The sequence below is a fragment of the Leucoraja erinacea genome, chromosome 4, assembly GCF_028641065.1.
Source record: "Leucoraja erinacea ecotype New England chromosome 4, Leri_hhj_1, whole genome shotgun sequence".
Classification (NCBI taxonomy): Eukaryota; Metazoa; Chordata; class Chondrichthyes; order Rajiformes; family Rajidae; genus Leucoraja; species Leucoraja erinaceus.
This window is the reverse complement of record NC_073380.1, coordinates 90,651,147-90,670,215: the sequence shown is the minus strand read 5'-3', so window position 1 is coordinate 90,670,215 and position 19,069 is coordinate 90,651,147. Positions and strand designations below refer to the sequence as shown.

Sequence of the window (19,069 nt, the reverse complement as noted above, 5' to 3'; positions counted from 1 at the left end):
TTCCTAGACCAGGTGAGGCTGTCTGTAATTTACACACCGAGGAACTTTATGCTCTCCACTCTCTCCACTGTGGTGCCACTGATGTTGAGGGGTGTATACTTTGGCTGCGCCCTCCTGAAGTCGACAACCATCTCCTTCGTTTTGTCGACATTTAATTCTAGATTATTTTTGCCGCACCAGTCCACTAGTTGTTTTACTTCCTCCCTGTACATTGATTCGTCATCTCCGCTGATGGGTCCCACCACTGTTGTGTCATCCGCGAATTTTATGATCTTATTGTCCCTGAATCTGGCAGCACAGTCATGTGTGACTAATTTTTTCCACTTCACATATCTGAAGAAGCTTTTTACAGTCAGTTTTTATATTCCCCGCAAGCTTTCTTTCATGCTCTATTTTCCCTCTTTTAACTAACCCCTTTGTCCTCCTCTGTTGAATTCTAAATTTCCCCCAGTCCTCCAGAGGCATAACATGAGAATGCTGAAAGGTTATGCAATTAAATAGAAGGCACTGATGGTGAAGTGATGAAAATCAGTAAGAAATCGATGGAAAGATGCTCACAATACAAGCTGACATATGACTATTACTGCACCCATAAAGCCACATGTAATATACTATTGGGAACTAACATCAATGTTTTTTTTGATAATGTAAAATAAATAGCCTAGTGTAATCTTTGCTATTTAAGGAGCCCTAAACACAGATGTAAGTGCTGACGATACCTAGTGTATTGCTTAAACATTTGGAAACTATATGTTGAATAAACAGATACTTACCCTCTCCTCTTCCTCCCTCAGATCGGGCATGGTGCTGACACAGAGGCTTACTGTAGTGATCGTCACAAACAGAACTGAGAGGCATGCAAAGATCTTGCCTGGGATCCCCGAATCAGGTTTCTCCACCATGTCCCTGAGCTGCTTCATGCAATGACCCAGCCGAGTCATCTCATCAAAGGCACCCTGTGGTTCTTCAGTAAGGAGCACTTCAAATCTCTTGATTTCTTCTAGGTCCTCCACTTTCTGGTACAGTTTCCGGCGACAACACCACTCCAGATTTTCGTCCTCAATGCCCCAGTAAACCAGCTCCTCCTGGAAGGAGAGGGCACACATTTCTCGGAGGAGCCTCAGCTTTCCAGCGGTCAGGAACGTCATGATGGTTCTGAAGGCACAAGGATTTCGGTCAAAGAAAAACTCGTTGTGGTTTACATCGTAATCGTCACAGATATCCATGATTTCCTCATAATTGCTGCAGGCTTTAAGCCTGCCCAGGCGTGTTAAAGGGATCTGGTCCAGTGTAGTCCATGGAATCTGATACTTATTGCCTCCGACGTTGACGATAACAGAGGTTCTGTCATTGAGTTGGGCGATGCTATATGCATCCTCGTTGGGTTGAAGCAGCCTGGCCTTTTGGTAGAAAATCCCCTTCCTGGCACAGCTTTCTGCCTTCTCCCAGGGGCAAGCGCAGTTTCCGAGCTGTCTCTCAGGCCTGCTGTCGGCCAGCAGATCCATTGCAAGTGGTCTAGTGGTCAGTTGGCCACTGTCACGGAAAGAGACCCAATGAAGTAAAACTGCTGCATCTGCAAGAAGCAAAGCAAAATAAGGAGTTAAAAAACCCCCAATAAAACCTCAATATTCCAGCAGCATTTGGCCAGCCATGCTTTGTCCTGTCCCTCGAACGGTCTAGGTTTCTTCCCCGCCCCCACCCAACCTTGCAATCAGTCTGAAGAAGGGTTCCAATCTGAAATATTACCTATCCATGTTCACCAGGGATGCTGCCTGCAGTTCCTGGTTTTTAGCATTTGGACTTTGCTGGCACTGGACTAGCGGATTTTCCCATCTGCTGGATGTTGCTCCTGATAATACCCAAACATATATTTATTTTACTCCTTTTGTTAAGCACGTCACATAATGGTGCAATCCATTTTCTGATGAACTTGACGAGTTTAAAGGAAGCCGAAAATTTACACATATTTTAGATCCCAGTTCGACCACAAACCTGACCCTTGGGTCCAGCCGCACATTCAGTCGACAGTCGGAACTCTTGCCCCAACCACACTCCAGCCCCCCAGCTTTGGCTGGACATCCAGTTCCCTGACCTGCGTTCCTGACAGACAGTTGGACTATCAGGATTTCTGAATAATTGGATGGCAGGTTATAGAGCCAGTCACCCGGCATAGAAATAGGCCCTATGGCTATCCATCCATGCCGACCAAGAGGTCTATCTGAGCAAGTTCCATTTTTCCCACTTTTGGCCTATATCCCTCTAAGCCTTTCCTATCCGTGCACCTATACAAATATCATAGTCATACTGCAGGGAAACAAGCCCTTCGGCCCAACCAAATCTGAGGAAAGACATTCTTGTCATAGCGGGAGTACAGAGAAGGTTCACCAGACTGATTCCTGGGAAGTCAGGACTTTCATATGAAGAAAGACTGGATAGACTCGGCTTGTACTCGCTAGAATTTAGAAGATTGAGGGGGGATCTTATAGAAACTTACAAAATTCTTAAGGGGTTGGACAGGCTAGATGCAGGAAGATTGTTCCCTATGTTGGGGAAGTCCAGAACAAGGGGTCACAGTTCAAGGATAAGGGGGAAATCGTTTAGGACCGAGATGAGAAAAAACATTTTTCACACAGAGAGTGGTGAATCTGTGGAATTCTCTGACACAGAAGGCAGTTGAGGCCAGTTCATTGGCTATATTTAAGAGGGAGTTAGATGTGGCCCTTGTGGCTAAAGGGATCAGGGGGTATGAAGAGAAGGCAGGTACAGGATACTGAGTTGGATGATCAGCCATGATCATATTGAATGGCGGTGCAGGCTCGAAGGGCCGAATGGCCTACTCCTGCACCTATTTTCTATGTTTCTAACTTGCCCACGCCGACCAACATGCCCCATCTACACGATCCCATCTGACTGCGTTTGGCCCTTTTCCTGCTAAAGTTATCATATCCATGTACCTGTGTAAATGTTCTTTAAATGTTGCAATAGTACCTGCCTCAACTACCTCCTCTGGCAGCCTGTTTCATACACCCACTGCCCTTTGTGTAGGGCTCCTATTAAATCTTTCCTCCCTCGCCTTAAGCCTATTTTTTAAACATTGTAATTATTCTTGCCTCTACAGCTGCCTCTGAAAGTTCATTCCATATGGCCACTGACCTGCATGGAAAAGTTGCCCTCGGGTCCCTTTTAAATCTTTCTCCTCTCACCTTTATCTCTAGGTTTAGATTCCTGTACGCAGTGGAAGACTGTGACCACGCACACACGGGAGGGATCCATCTATGACAGAAGAGGGAAACCGCATTCAAACAAGTTCTGTCACAGATGGGTCCCTCACGCTTGTCTCCTCTGTGCTCTGTAGATTTGATCTCCCTGCCCCTTCCCACAAGGTCCCAAACCAAAATATCACCTGTCCATTTACCAGCATCCAGAGATGCTGCCTGGTCTGCTGAGTTACTCTGGAATTTTGTATCTATCGTTATGTCAGAACCCTGTTGGTTTTGACTAGCAATTCCAAAGGGAAACCCATAGAAGTCTAGAACTCAGCCACAAACATTATAATGCAGTTAACTGCAAAGTTGTACACAATTCTGGTGGCTTTACTGCAAATTGGACTCAAACTCTGGAGATAGTATACAGATAGAAACATAGAAACATAGAAACATAGAAATTAGGTGCAGGAGTAGGCCATTCGGCCCTTCGAGCCTGCACCGCCATTCAATATGATCATGGCTGATCATCCAACTCAGTATCCCGTACCTGCCTTCTCTCCATACCCCCTGATCCCCTTAGCCACAAGGGCCACATCTAACTCCCTCTTAAATATAGCCAATGAACTGGCCTCAACTACCCTCTGTGGCAGAGAGTTCCAGAGATTCACCACTCTCTGCGTGAAAAAAGTTCTTCTCATCTCGGTTTTAAAGGATTTCCCCTTTATCCTTAAGCTGTGACCCCTTGTCCTAGACTTCCCTAACATCGGGAACAATCTTCCTGCATCTAGCCTGTCCAACCCCTTAAGAATTTTGTAAGTTTCTATAAGATCCCCTCTCAATCTTCTAAATTCTAGAGAGTATAAACCAAGTCTATCCAGTCTTTCTTCATAAGACAGTCCTGACATCCCAGGAATCAGTCTGGTGAACCGTCTCTGCACTCCCTCTATGGCAATAATGTCCTTCCTCAGATTTGGAGACCAAAACTGTACGCAATACTCCAGGTGTGGTCTCACCAAGACCCTGTACAACTGCAGTAGAACCTCTCTGCTCCTATACTCAAATCCTTTTGCAATGAAAGCTAACATACCATTCGCTTTCTTTACTGCCTGCTGCACCTGCATGCCTACCTTCAATGACTGGTGTACCATGACACCCAGGTCTCGCTGCATCTCCCCCTTTCCCAATCGGCCACCATTTAGATAATAGTCTGCTTTCCTGTTTTTGCCACCAAAATGGATAACCTCACATTTATCCACATTATACTGCATCTGCCAAACATTTGCCCACTCACCCAGCCTATCCAAGTCACCCTGCAGTCTCCTAGCATCCTCCTCACAGCTAACACTGCCCCCCAGCTTAGTGTCATCCGCAAACTTGGAGATATTGCCTTCAATTCCCTCATCCAGATCATTAATATATATTGTAAATAGCTGGGGTCCCAGTACTGAGCCTTGGGGTACCCCACTAGTCACTGCCTGCCATTGTGAAAAGGACCCGTTTACTCCTACTCTTTGCTTCCTGTTTGCCAGCCAGTTCTCTATCCACATCAATACTGAACCCCCAATGCCTTGTGCTTTAAGTTTGTATACTAATTTCTTATGTGGGACCTTGTCGAAAGCCTTCTGGAAGTCCAGATACACCACATCCACTGGTTCTCCCCTATCCACGCTACTAGTTACATCCTCGAAAAATTCTATAAGATTCTATAAAGATGTTTTACAAGGATTGTCTTGGAACTGAGAAATCTTGGCAACTATTCTCTTGATAAAAAATAATTTTTAAATTATTGAATTAGATTAATGATAAATGTTTGAATAGCTTCTAGATGTGGAAGACAAATAAACTAGAGTTCGTAAATATGTTCCAAATAAATCCAGTGAGAAAAAAGTCTTAAGTTAGTTAATAGATGGAATGTGAAAATTGGCAACACATGAAATGAATAAGGCAACATGTATGTATTGAAGAAGAAATTAGATGACATGTAAAAAAAAAAAGAAATTGGGGAATGGAAAGAGATACTAAAAGGCCAAGAATAGGGTGATAAAAATTCTCTGGTGCTCATGCTTTTACTTCTAGAATTCTTTCCCTGAACTTCTCTCTCTTTTGACTTCCCATTCCTTTTTACCAAGTCTTTACAGAGGTCTTTAAAATAGAATCATAGAAAATAGGTGCAGGAGTAGGCCATTCGGCCCTTCGAGCCTGCACCGCCATTCAATATGATCATGGCTGATCATCCAACTCAGTATTCTGTACCTGCCTTCTCTCCATACCCCCTGATCCCTTTAGCCACAAGGCCCTCTTAAATATAGCCAATGAACTGGCCTCAACTACCTTCTGTGGCAGAGAGTTCCAGAGATTCACCACTCTCTGTGTGAAAAATGTTTTTCTCATCTCGGTCCTAAAAGACTTCCCCAACTTCGGGAACAGTCTTCCTGCATCTAGCCTGTCCAACCCCTTAAGAATTTTGTTTCTGTAAGATCCCTCCTCAATCTTCTAAATTCTAGCGAGTACAAACCGAGTCTATGCAGTCTTTCTTCATATGAAAGTCCTGATATCCCAGGAATCAGTCTGGTGAACCTTCTCTGTACTCCCTCTATGGCAAGAATGCCCTTCCTCAGATTAGGAGACCAATTCTGTACACAATACTCCAGGTGTGCTCTCACCAAGGCCCTGTACAACTGCAGTAGAACAGGAGTACAACTGCTCCTATACTCAAATCCTTTTGCTAATCTGCCTTTGAAATCTGCCTCTTTGATAATGTTTTTGATTTTTTAAAGTTAACTTAGGATATTTCTGCTCTGTTACAGCTTTGCTATTAACTCAGATGATGACTGCCTGTTCTTGCTCTGCTGTGAACAGCCTGTCTGCTTTTAGTCTTACTCTAATCAGTAAGCAAAAAGAGTGGACATAAAAAGGTCAGCTTAGATTATTAAAAAGACGTCATGGCATTTACAAAATCCAAAACAAATTGGGCATAAAATCTTGTTTCATTCGTCTTGGTTGGAGATGTCAGTCAAAAGTTAAAATACATTGGTCAGCGAAAAATTTTGATGCGATTACATTACAAAGATGGTTTGCATTTGTAACCTTGCTTTCAGGCCCATTAAGTTGTAGCTTCAACTTTTTTTGGCGGATATTAAATTTCAGTAATATTCTTAAACATAAACCGAATGCTGGAATCGGCCAGGAGTCAGTTCCCTACGTAACTCCCTGGTCAATTCATCCCTTCCACCCAAACCACTCCCTCCCCTGGTACTTTCCCTTGCAACCGCAGGAAATGCTACACTTGTCGATTTACTTCTCCCCTCGACTCCATCCAAGGACCCAAGCAGTCTTTCCGGGTGCGGCAGAGGTTCACCTGCACCTCCTCCAACCTCATTTACTGCATCTGCTGTTCCAGGTGTCAATTTCTCCTCATCAGTGAGACCAAGCGCAGGCTTGGTGATCGCTTCGCACAGCACCTCCGCTCAGTTCGCAATAACCAACCTGATCTCCCGGTGGCTCAACACTTCAACTCCCCCTCCCATTCCGAATCCGACCTTTCTGACCTGGGCCTCCTCCATGGCCAGAGTGAGGGCCAGTGCAAATTGGAGGAACAGCACCTCATATTTTGCTTGGGCTGTTTACACCCCCGCTGCTGGAACATTGACCTCCAATTTCAGGTAGTCCTTGCTTTCTCTTTCCTTCCTCTCCCCTTCCCAGCTCTACCCCAAGCCTACTATCCCCGCCTCTACCTTTCCCCCCCCCCCCCCCCCCCCACCCTCGCCGACATCAGTCTGAAGAATGGTCTCGACCCGAAACGTCGCCTATTCTCTCCATAGATGCTGCCTCACCCGCTGAGTTTCTCCAGCATTTTTTGTCTACCTATGAGATTTATGCTGCTCTTTTGTAGTGTGGCATAGCAGTGCAGCCTGATAGCACCAGAGACCCGGGTTTGATCAACATAACAGGTGCTGTCTGTACAGAGTTTGTATGTTCCCCTGGTAACCACATGGGTTTTCTCAGGTTGCTCCGGTTTCCTCAAACACTATGAAGACATTAAAGGTTAATTGGTTTTGTAAAATTGTAAATTGTCCCTAGTGTGTAGGATAGTGTTAATATCCTGGTGATCGCTGGTCGGCACAGACTCTGTGGGCCAAAGGACCTATTTTCATGCAGTATCTCTAAAGTCTAAAGTAAAGTCAAGCACATAAAGCAAAACTGTTAAATGTTTCAAGTCAAACACCCCACCTTTAAGTAAGCACCAAAATATATTTGATTGTTACAATCCAAATTCCTCATATGGCAGGTTAGAGGGGCTAAATGGACAGACTATGTTCTTATATTTGTTTATTCAATGGAATGTAAGGTATAGTGATGAGAACACATGGTAACTAATCACTTGCTTGCACTTAAGCCTGATAAACCAAAAAAATAATTTACCCTCCACAATCCCTAGATTCCTCTCACAAATGATATTGACAGATCTACAAGTTGTGTATTAAATAGAAAATAGTGATGATCCCTGTACTAAATCTGCATGACCAAAGTTCAATGATAACTAGTCTTCCATCCCTTTGAAAATGTGTGTGTTTTATGGATAGTGTAAGTATGTGTGTATATTGTTGGTGAACATTAGCTGATGGTAGTGAACAGATGAAAGAGGAGCAGCACCTCATATTCCGCTTGGGCTGTCTGCATCCTAGACGGCATAAACATTGAATTCTCCAATATCCGGTAGCCCTTGCTGTCTCCTCCCCTTCTCAGCTCTCCCTCGGCCTCCTCCTCTTCCTTTCTCCTTTCTTCTCCCCCCCCCCCCCCCCCCCCCCCCCCCCCCCCCCCCCCCCCCCCCCCCCCCCCCCCCCCCCCCCCCCCCCCCCCACCCTACATACAGTCTGAAAAAGGGTTAGAGGGTTTCGGCCTCGAAACGTTGCCTATTTCCTTCGCTCCATAGATGCTGCTGCACCTTCTGAGTTTCTCCAGTACTTTTGTCTACCTTCGATTTTCCAGCGTCAGTAGTTCCTTCTTAGACAGATGAAAGAGACTGGTTCTGGGGATCCATCTATTTCTATAATAATTTGGATGGATGACATTGTAAGACTGAATGTGACATATTGACATTATATTTTCAAATGCCAATATTCAACAAATGTGTGAGCACATTTTGAAATAGCTGGCATAAAACATTTGGGCAGCATATATACATTTTGTAAGATTTTTAATTATACATTAAAATGCAAGTTCCTTGATTTATTTTACTTTCAATCAGAAAAATTCAACCAAATGGATACATGCTCCAGTTTGGTTATTGAGGGGGGAGCTTATAGAAACTTACAAAATTCTTAAGGGGTTGGACAGGCTAGATGCACGAAGATTATTCCCGATGTTGGGGAAGTCCAGAACTAGGGGTCACAGTTTAAGGATAAGAGGGAAGTCTTTTAGGACCGAGATGAGAAAATCTTTTTTTACACAGAGAGTGGTGAATCTCTGGAACTCTCTGCCACAGAAGGTAGTTGAGGCCAGTTCATTGGCTATATTTAAGAGGGAATTAGATGTGGCCCTTATGGCTAAAGGGATCAAGGGGTATGGAGAGAAGGCAGGGATGGGATACTGAGTTGGATGATCAGCCATGATCATATTGAATGGCGGTGCAGGCTCGAAGGGCCGAATGGCCTACTCCTGCACCTATTTTCTATGTTTCTATGTTTCTATGTCTCTTTTTTAATCACAATATTTATTTAATTATTAAAAATAATATTTACAATACAATAAAACAAAACAGAACCAACCACCATAATACAAGACAAAAATATCTACTAAATGAACTGCTATAACTATATTGCAATCCTTGCCAAGGATGCATTCAAAGGTTATTGTTTCTTGGGAGGGAAAAACATTTATAGTTAGTTTCAGTTTTGATGATTTTATATTATCAGTGGATTACATCCATTACAAATCACCTACATAAGCACTTACAAATAAGCAAATGAAGCAATAATGCACGAGGTAATTATACTTCCCTCAAGAATTGAGGCTTCTAAATTAACATGGATATCAATTTTAAAACAAATTAAAACGGGAGATTAAAATATAGTTTAAAATGTTTGCTAAGATGTCATCACTACATAACTCGTGTCTAGTGGCCATAATTGAAAACAAAATGGGAGATAGAATTTCGAGAAATCATATGTAATCTAGGAACCTTTTCTTTTTTTTTTTTTTTAATATTTTATTTTATTAGAAGTAAGTACAGTCATATGGCACCAAAGTGCCTAATATATATTTTCATAATACATTTTATGTACAACTTCTTTTTTTTTTCTTACATTGAAAAAAAGATTAGGATAAGAAAAATAAGTTAGATAGTAAAGGATAGAAAGATGTGAAATATAGTGTGTGAAGAAAGAAAACGAGTAAATGAAGAAAGTTGAGAGAGAAAATAGAGAAAATAAAATAAAATAAAAAAGAAAAGGAGATCATTATTTATAATCTTGACCAACCCTCGTCCAGCCCTGAAACAGTTATTTTTTACAATTGTGTTGCACCATATGATTCCAAAAAAACGACGAATGGAGACCAACTCGTTATGAATTATTCTGATTTATCCATTAGGAGGAATCGCATTTCCTCAAGATGAGTGGTGTCCAACATACTTGCAATCCACATTTTAAGCGTTGGTATTGATGTACCCTTCCAAAATGTAAGTATTAATTTTTTTTGCTATTATTAAACCATAGTTAAGGAATAGATTTTGAGATGTGTTCAATTTATTCCCATCTTCCATTACACCAAATATAATCATTTCAGTATTAGGTTCCATTCTTGTCTTGAATAATTTTGTAAATATTTCAAAAATATCATTCCAAAATCTATAAAGTTTTATGCAGGAAACTAAGGAGTGTGTTATAGTTGCCTTTTGGGCTAGACATTTATCACAAGTGGCGGATATATTTGGATAAAATTTGTTCAATCTTGTTTTGAATAATATAATCTATGTACAAATTTAAATTGAATTAGATTATGTCTTACATTAATTGAACATTTGTGAATATATATCAGGTATTTTTCCCATTTAACCTTCGTAAATTTTATCATTAGTTCCCGTTCCCACTCTTCTCTAAGTACCTCTGTCGATGGCAGGTCTATATTTAGAATACTATTATATAAATATGATATTAATTTTTGTTAGTCAGCTTCAATATTCATTGCTTCTTCCAATAAGTCAGGAGTTACTTTTTGATATCCTTGTATATATTTTTTCACGAAATCGCAAATCTGAAGATATTTAAAATATTGGTTGTTTTTCAATTTAAATTTTAATTGTGGTTGTTGGAATGATAGTAGGTTTCCCATTTCGTACATATCCCCGATCCTTCTAATTCCGAGACTTTCCCATTGGTTATATGTCTTATCAATAAGAGATGGTTTAAATAAAGGGTTATTCGCGATTGGCATTAACAGTGATAGATTTCTTAATTTTAAAGATAATTTTATTTGTTTCCAAATTCTTATTGTACCATATATAATAGGGTTCTTCTTATATATTGTGTTATTCCGTTTTTTTGGGGAGAAGAGGATCGTTCCTATATTACAAGGATGGCAATCCTCCTTCTCCATTTTTATCCATTCTGTCTGTTGGGTAGAACTATCCAACCAATAAATCATATTCTTAATATGCACTGCCCAGTAATAATACATAAAATTCGGATGTTTGCTAAGATGTTATCACGACATAATTCGTGTCTAGTGGCCATAAATGAAAAAAAAATGGGTGATAGAATTTCCAGAAATCATATGTAATCTAGGAACTTTTTCTTTAACTGTCAATAATGCACCAACAATTTGTTTTGTGGATGAAATACATCAAGTATTATGGCTGAAGATAGATACCAAAAGCAGGAGTAACTCAGCGGGGCAGGCAGCATCTCTGGAAAGAAGGAATGGGTGACGTTTCGGGTCGAGACCTTTCTTCAGACTGGTTAGGGATAAGGGAAACAAGGGAGATAGATGGTGATGTGGAGAGATAAAGAACAATGAATGAAATATATGCAAAAAGCAATGATGTTAATAAAGGAAATAAGCCATTGTTAGCTGGTTGTAGGGTGAAAATGAGAAGCTTGTGCAATGGGTGGGGGAGGGATAGAGAGAGAGAGAGGGAATACTGGGGATACCTGAAGTGAGAGATATCAAAATTCATACCACTGGGCTGTAAGCTCCCCAAACAAAATGTTAAGGCCCTGTCCCACTTGCGTGTCCTTGGCACGCAAATTACGTGGCCTCATCGTCGCGTTGGGGCGCACGGGCATCGTGGGGCCGGTCCCACTGAGAAGCGCGGAGGGGTATGGAGTTGTGCGCTGTATCGCACGGCACTCCAGGATTTTGTACCGAACAAAATCTTCGCGCGCCACCGGCCTGTCAGGTAACTGGCGGCCAAAGTGGGACAGGCCCAAGACCCTGGCGCGATGCAACGTCTCACCTTCAACAGCAGCAGAAGCCAGCAAACGATCGCCGAACTCAGTCTTGGGCTCACGGCCCTTGCGGTCTGGATCCGCCCCCACTCCTACTCGGAGCGGGGCCAAGTAAATTGAAGATAGACACAAAATGCAGGAGTAACTCAGCGAGACCGGCAGCATCTCTGGAGAGAAGCAATGGGTGACGTTTCGGGTCACGACCCTTCTTTCGGACTGAAGAAGGGTCTCAACCCGAAACATCACCCATTGCTTCTCCCTAGAGATGCTGCCGGGCCCGCTGAGTTACTCCAGCATTTTGTGTCCATTTTTAAATGACGTCACGCGCTCCAGACGGTTGTGCGGGTGCATGAAGCTGCGTGCGACTCTCGTGGGACTGTTGAGGTTGCGTAATTAGCGTGCCAAGGACACCTAAGTGGGATGGGCTTAAGATGCTGTTCCGTCAATTTCCATTTAGCATCCCTCTGACATTGGAGGAGACCTAGGACAGAAAGGTCTGTGTAAGAATGGGAGGGAGAATTAAAGTGTCCAGCAACCGGGAGATCAGGTAGGTTCAGGCGGGATGAGTGAAGGTGTTCCGTGAAACGATCACCCAGTCTGCATTTGGTCTCAATGTATAACAGTCCACATCTTGTACACCGGATACAGTAGATGAGGTTGGAGGAGGAGCAAGTGAGCCTCTACCTAACCTGAAAGGACTGTTGAGGTCCCTGGACAGAGGCGAGGCAGAAGGTATAGCGACAGGTGTTGCATCTTCTGCTGTTGCAGGGGAAGGTACCTCTGTTGAGACTAGGGGAGGAGGAGCAAGGGCAGAGCTGTGGGGTACCGAGGAGAGACGAGTGAGGGCCATACCTGCCAACATTTAAAAATGAAAAATCTTACTCTGAGCGTGCGGGTTGACTGAGTGTGAGCGCCCAAGGCGGGTCCAGGGTCCCACCTTAGCTCCTGGGTTTTAAGGATTTTTTAAGTAGTTTGCCGATATCGTGATATATTCAGAACTGCCAAGTTTTGTCAGAGCATTTTAGTAGTCTAGTACCTGAAAATCAGCATTTTGCTGAGGAAATCAGTATTTTTACGCAGTGCCATTTGCTGATTTTTTTTAAATATATGTGCAGTCATACCCATGTAAGAGTACAAGAATGCACAACTTGTTTATTGTGTATTTGTATTACAGTTTATTGTGTATTATATGTCATAGCTGCTTTCTTGCATTTGTCTAGAAGTTTATAATTGAACGTCGTTTGGTAGCAATGTTTCCCCATGGCCTGGGGCAATGTTAAGGGGCTGGAATCATTTGGCGTTTTGCAAAGCCAACCCGCATCTGTTGTCCTTCCTATTGAAGAAGAACCCTGGCCTGAAACAACTCCTACAGGCATGATATTCACCTCCGGAAAACAAGTAGGAAGTATTGGCCGGGGGTCCAGGAGGCTGGTTAGGCCCCCCACAGCGGGGGCTCCTGCAATTTCAATAAATTGAAAGTGATTCCCAAGCTTTCTGCTGGTAGTTTACATAACAGCTTAGAATATTTCTATCACACAACCAGTAAAATAAGCCCCAAAAGATAAATATTTCATGAAATAAATGACTTCATACAGCTAAAAAAAATCTTTACAAAGAATGTTCCCTGAAATGTCTCTTTGCCTAGCACTGTGTGCAAACAGCAGAGAAAAAGTGTTGGGGGCAGCCATCTTCTACTTCAGTAAGGGAAGCTGGTCGGTGATTGGCCGCAACACCTCTCGGAGACAACGTCTGAATGGCCGCCGAGTGATCATCGCCTTATGTGATTGGACACAACGCCCTTGGAGGCAGCGGCTGATTGGATGGGAATTTTAAGGAAAGTTGGTCGGTGATTGGATGGGAAATTTAAGGAAAGTTGGTCGGTGATTGGACGCAACCCCCTTAGAGACAGCGGTTGATAGGCCATTTTTTTTCCCCTCATTTCAAAATCGTACTGTTCCAATTTTTCACACTTTTTTAACTTAAAAATCGGAACAAATACGATAAAATCGGACTAGTTGTCTATGGTGAGAGAGGTGAACCCCCGTTTCCTAATGAATTAGGACATCTTGGAGGACATACACTATCCCCTACTCCCAATTCCTCCGTCTACACCACATCTGCGCCCAAGATGAGGTGTTCCATACGAGGACATCTCGGATGTCTTAGTATGGAACCCCTCATTTTGGGCACAGATGCGTAGACGGAGGAATTGGGAGTAAGGGATAGAGTCTTTGCACGAAGCAGGGTGGGAAACATAGAAACATAGAAACATAGAAATTAGGTGCAGGAGTAGGCCATTCGGCCCTTCTAGCCTGCACCGCCATTCAATATGATCATGGCTGATCATCCAACTCAGTATCCCGTACCTGCCTTCTCTCCATACCCCCTGATTCCCTTAGCCACAAGGGCCACATCTAACTCCCTCTTAAATATAGTGTAGTCGAATTAGTTGTGGGAGAGTGGGTTTGTAATAGACATCAGTCAATCGTCTATTTCCTGGGATGGAGTATTATGGTTGCTTTGAGTAATAATGAAATACATGATCAGGAATGAAGTGATTCTCTCTTATCAATCACATCTGGAATCTATAAACAGATTTTGATAGAATCTGTCCCCATTTGTTGGACTATCCAATTATCATGCAATTTCAGTATCTGAAGAACTCATCTTGGTTTTAATAAAAGGCTGTTGTATTTTTGGTCATGATCTACCAGTGGTACAGATTTTGAAACAGGCTCCATAGATTGTTTGATGATTGAATGAATTTTACGAGTTCCATCCTGCCTTGAACAACAAAAATGTACAACTGTATAGCATGTCAGACGTAACCAATGTACCAAGACATGCAGCAGGAGTTCTATGAAACCAAATTTAAAAGTCAAGTCACAAACAGATAACAAAAGGATTGGCTTGTGAGGTATGTATTAAAGGTTGTGATAAAGCATACAGAGTAGTAGAGAGCAGAGAAATATGAGAAGGAAATTTCAGATCTTAAGGTCAAGGCAGCAGAAACCCAGTAAGTAGAACAAAATCCGGAAATGACAAAATCAGGAATAAAACACAAAGTTAATGATCAGAATACCAATCCAACCTAATGAGTTTGATTTTAACTCACTCAGTACAATTGTTATGGTAATTGAGCCAGTAAAACCCAACAACGTCCAATGGGTGTCCATCGGGTGGCGCTGCGTGTGGCTGCCTCGCCAGCAGCTGTCTGTCCTTTCAGCCTTTTTGTTATTTTTAGTTCATCTAAAAGTATGTTTCTGGAGGTATTTTTGTCCTTTTTATGTGGGGGAGGAGGAAACCGTTTTCTCAGTCACTACCTGGTCGAGGATGCATCTATTCTCCGAGTCGTGTCTTTGCCGCCTCTCGCGGCCCACCATCTGGATTGGCGCGGCATTTCCTGCCGGAGACAGGCCAGAGCTTCAGCAGCGGCGCAGCAATGGATTCCATCGTGGAGCGGGACAATGCCTTACTGTGTATCGCCGGAGTGTTGGGACTGCTGTTTAACACCGTGGAGCTGTGGTTTGCGGAGCTTCCAGCCGTGGGCGGCGCTGACTTTAACATCGCGGAGTCCTGAGGGCCTCTTGCCCGGGTCGCCAGCATTGAATCTCCGCCAAGCTCGGCCCGTGGACTTCAGGAGCCGCGGTCTCTGGTAGGAAGTGGCCGATTCGGAAACTCCAAGCCGCTGAGAATGTTCTCCGTAACGATGCCGGAGCTCCGGTCATCCCCGGCGAGAGCGCCTGAAGGCCCCGACCACGGGTGAACAAAGAGGAAGAGGACTGAACTATATTGCCTTCCCTCATAGTGGGAAACGTTGATTCTGCTGTGTGGGGATGTTCATTAAATTCTATAGTATTGTGTTCTTTTTATTCGTATGGCTGTATGGTAACTCAAATCTCACTGTACCAATTGGTGCATGTGACAATAAATGTCTTAATTAAAAAGAAAAAAAAACAAAAAATGATCTGTCCCTGGGCCAGCTAAGATGGTGGACCATATTTCGGAGAGCAGGACAAATGGTCAAATAGGCTATTGGTCTGAGAAATACTGCAATCATACAGTTCCCCCCTTGCTGACTGCGACACAGTGATCGCTGCTGAAAGGCAGAAAAAAAACCGGATACATAGACACAGATAGGTGCAGGAGGTAGCTATTCAGCCCTTCGAGCCATTCAATGTGATCATAGCTGATCATCCACAATCAGTACCCAGTTCCTGCCTTCTCCCCATATTCCTTGATCCCACTAGCCCTAAGAGCTCTGTCCAACTCTCTTGTGAATGCATCCAGTGACTTGGCCTCCACTGCCTTCTGAGGCAGAGAATTCCACAAATTCACAACTCTCTGGGTGGAAAGGTTTTTGCTCATCTCAATTCTAAATGGCCTACCTCTTATTCTTTAACTGTGGCCCCTGGTTCTGGACTCCCCCATAATTGGGATCATGTTTCCTGCATCTAGCGTGTCCAATCGCTTAATAATTGTATGTTTCTATAAGAACCCCTCTCATTCTAAATTCCAGTTAATACAAGCCCAGTCGCTCCATTCTTTCATCATATGACAGTCTCTCCATCCCGGGAATTAACCTCGTGAACCTACGCTGCATTCCCTATTTAGCAAGAAAGTCCTTCCTCAAATTTGGAGACCAAAACTGCACACAATACTCCAGGTGTGGTCTCACCGGGGTCCTGTACAGCTGCAGGAGGACCTCTTTGGCCCTATACTCAACTCCTCTCGTTATGGCCAACATGCAATTAGCTTTATTCACTGCCTGCTGCACCTGTATGCTTACTTTCAGTGACTTACTTTCATGGACTGGGACACCCAGGTCTCGTTGTACTTCGTCTTTTCCTAATCTGACACCATTCAGATAATAATCTGCCTTCCTGTTTTTGCCACTAAAGTGGATAACCTCACATTTATCCACATTATACTGCACCTGCCCACTTACCCAACCTGTCCAAGTCACCCTGCATCCTGATAGTATCCTCATCACAGTTCACACTGCCACCCAGCTTTGTGTCATCTGCACATTTCCTAATGGTACTTTTAACTCCTTCAACCACATCATTAATGTATATTGTAAATAGCTGCGGTTCCAGCACCGAGCCTTGCGGCACCCAACTAGTCACTGCCTGCTGAAAAGGACCCGTTAACCCCTTTCTTTGTTTCCTGTCTGCCAACCAATGTTCTATCCATGTCAACACCCTACCCCCAATACCATGTGCTCTAATTTTGCCTGTGTGGGACATTAGCAAAGGCTTTCTGAAAATCCAGGTACACTACATCCACTGGCTCTCCCTTATCCGTTTTACTTGTTACATCTTCAAAACATTTCAGAAGATTAGTCAAGCATGATTTGGACCAATTCTGTTACATCCAAATGTAAGCTATCCAAATGCACCGCTATTACTTCTTTAATAATCAACTCCAGCATCTTCCCCACCACCGATGTCAGGCTAACTAGAATAGGAACTGGGCTAGATGGAATAGTAAGCGTTCAGTGGGAAAAAGATCAAACTAGCTTTAAGATGTTGAGAAGGGGGGCATAATCTAAAGAACATAAGAGAAGCTGTAGGGTGATTAGAAGCAGTTTAAAGACAATAGTGGATGGAAAGGAATGTAAACTGAGGAGGAGAATTGTTGTTCGATATTGTTGAAATCAATGCTGTGTCCAAAAATCATGGTTGAATGGAGTTTATGTTGAGGTGCATTGATTGTATATTGGAGGCTAAGCGCAGGGGTTAAAGTCGGAGTGCAAGGGAGTGTTAGAATGAAAAGGTGATCAGCTTGGGATCACTGAGTAGAGGTGGTCACCCAGTCTATATTTGGCCTCCATGAGAGAGGGGACAGAATTGTCAGTCCTTGTCCCAGGGAGCACAGCGGTAGAGTTGCACCTTCCAACGCCAGAGACCCGGGATTGAACCTGACTATGGGGCTGTCCAGAGTTTGTACACTCTCCCTGTGACCAAAGATCTTAGAGCAGAGCAAGATGTGCTACTCCTGCGAAATACAATGGGCTGACATGTAGTACGCTACGGAGGGGATCCTGGGCATTTTTCCCCATCCCATTTTAGTAACTGGAGCCTACCTGACCCGACCCGACTCGCAGTGTAATCAATGTTGCGGGGCAACAGTTTGTGTGTGTGATATAGGGTTAGATTCATAATTCTGTCAGTTCATACTTCTTGTCAAGAATAAAATTTGACTCTGGTAATTTTCTTTTTTAATGGTTTTTAAATAATTTCTTTTTAAATGGCTCACAAGCAGTGTTTGAGTTGATTTTGTAGTAACCGGAACCGACCCGACTCGCAGGGTGATTGACATTGCGGGGGAACTTTTTGTGCGTGATTATAGGGTTAGATTCATACTTCTGTTAATTCTTGTTAAAGAATAAAATGTTTATAAACACATATACATGAATGTGATATAAATGTATATAATCATATAACACACACAATTATATTTCTTCTGATCCAATGATGAACTTTATTTCACACTAGACAAGGGACATTAAATAAGAAACATTGTAAACCTCCCCGCAACTTCACACACATTAGGCCCTATCCCACCTCTCAACTCCTCCCCCCCCTCCTCCCCCCCCCCCCCCTGGCACTCCCTCGCCTGCCCCCACACTACAATGTCTCCCCCCCCCTCCTATGCCCCTCTCCCCGCTACGCGGGGCCCCACACCCCCTCTCCCCGCTACCCCGGGCCCCACACTCCCTCTCCCCGCTACCCCGGGCCCCACACTCCCTCTCCCCGCTACCCCAGGCCCCACACTCCCTCTCCCCGCTGCGGAAACAAAGATCTCTTTGGCCGGAAGCAAGATGGCGGAACAAGATGGCGGCGACTGGTCGCTAAAATGGGTCCTATAATCACCCATGAATCCGCCCATGAGCGTACTACACGTTTGCGTGAGAGTGACCCATCTTGCTCCGCTATAAGATCTTTGCCTGTGACCACATGGGTTTTCTCCAGGTGCTCCAGTTTTCTCCCCTATTCCAATGACATACACGTTTGTAGGTTAATTGTCTTCTGTTTATTGTCTCTAATGTGTAGGATAGTGCTAGTATACATAGTGATCGCTGGTCGGCGTGGACTTGGTGGGCTGAAGGGTCTGTTTTCACACTGTATCTCTAAAGTCTAAAATAGTCAATGCATTTGAAAGAATTTATACAAAAAGATGACTTTATATTGGTATTTATATTTATTATATGTGATGTGTACCAAGATAAAAAGAAAACGTTGTGTGCTATCAAGCAAATTCCATACCAGAGAACAAAGCTTTTTTTATGTCTGGCTGTGGTGGCTTTGACAGTCCAGAGTTGCCTTCTAGAGGGAAGTGATTTAACGAGTTTGTGGCCAGAGTGAGAGGGCTCAGAGATGATCTTACCCATGGCACTTGCAGTGTACAGTT

The 19,069-nt window shown here is 43.4% G+C and overlaps 1 protein-coding gene across 1 annotated transcript in view; it reads right to left on the bottom strand.

Annotated features, from left to right (window-relative positions):
• Nucleotides 1–19,069, bottom strand: part of kcng2 (potassium voltage-gated channel, subfamily G, member 2) — a 71,562-nt gene that overhangs the window by 28,829 nt on the left and 23,664 nt on the right. Inside the window, exon 2 of the mRNA XM_055634766.1 lies at nt 774–1,573. Coding sequence (XP_055490741.1) covers nt 774–1,505 — 732 coding nt within the window. The 5' untranslated portion in view covers nt 1,506–1,573. The remainder of the gene's footprint in view (nt 1–773; nt 1,574–19,069) is intronic.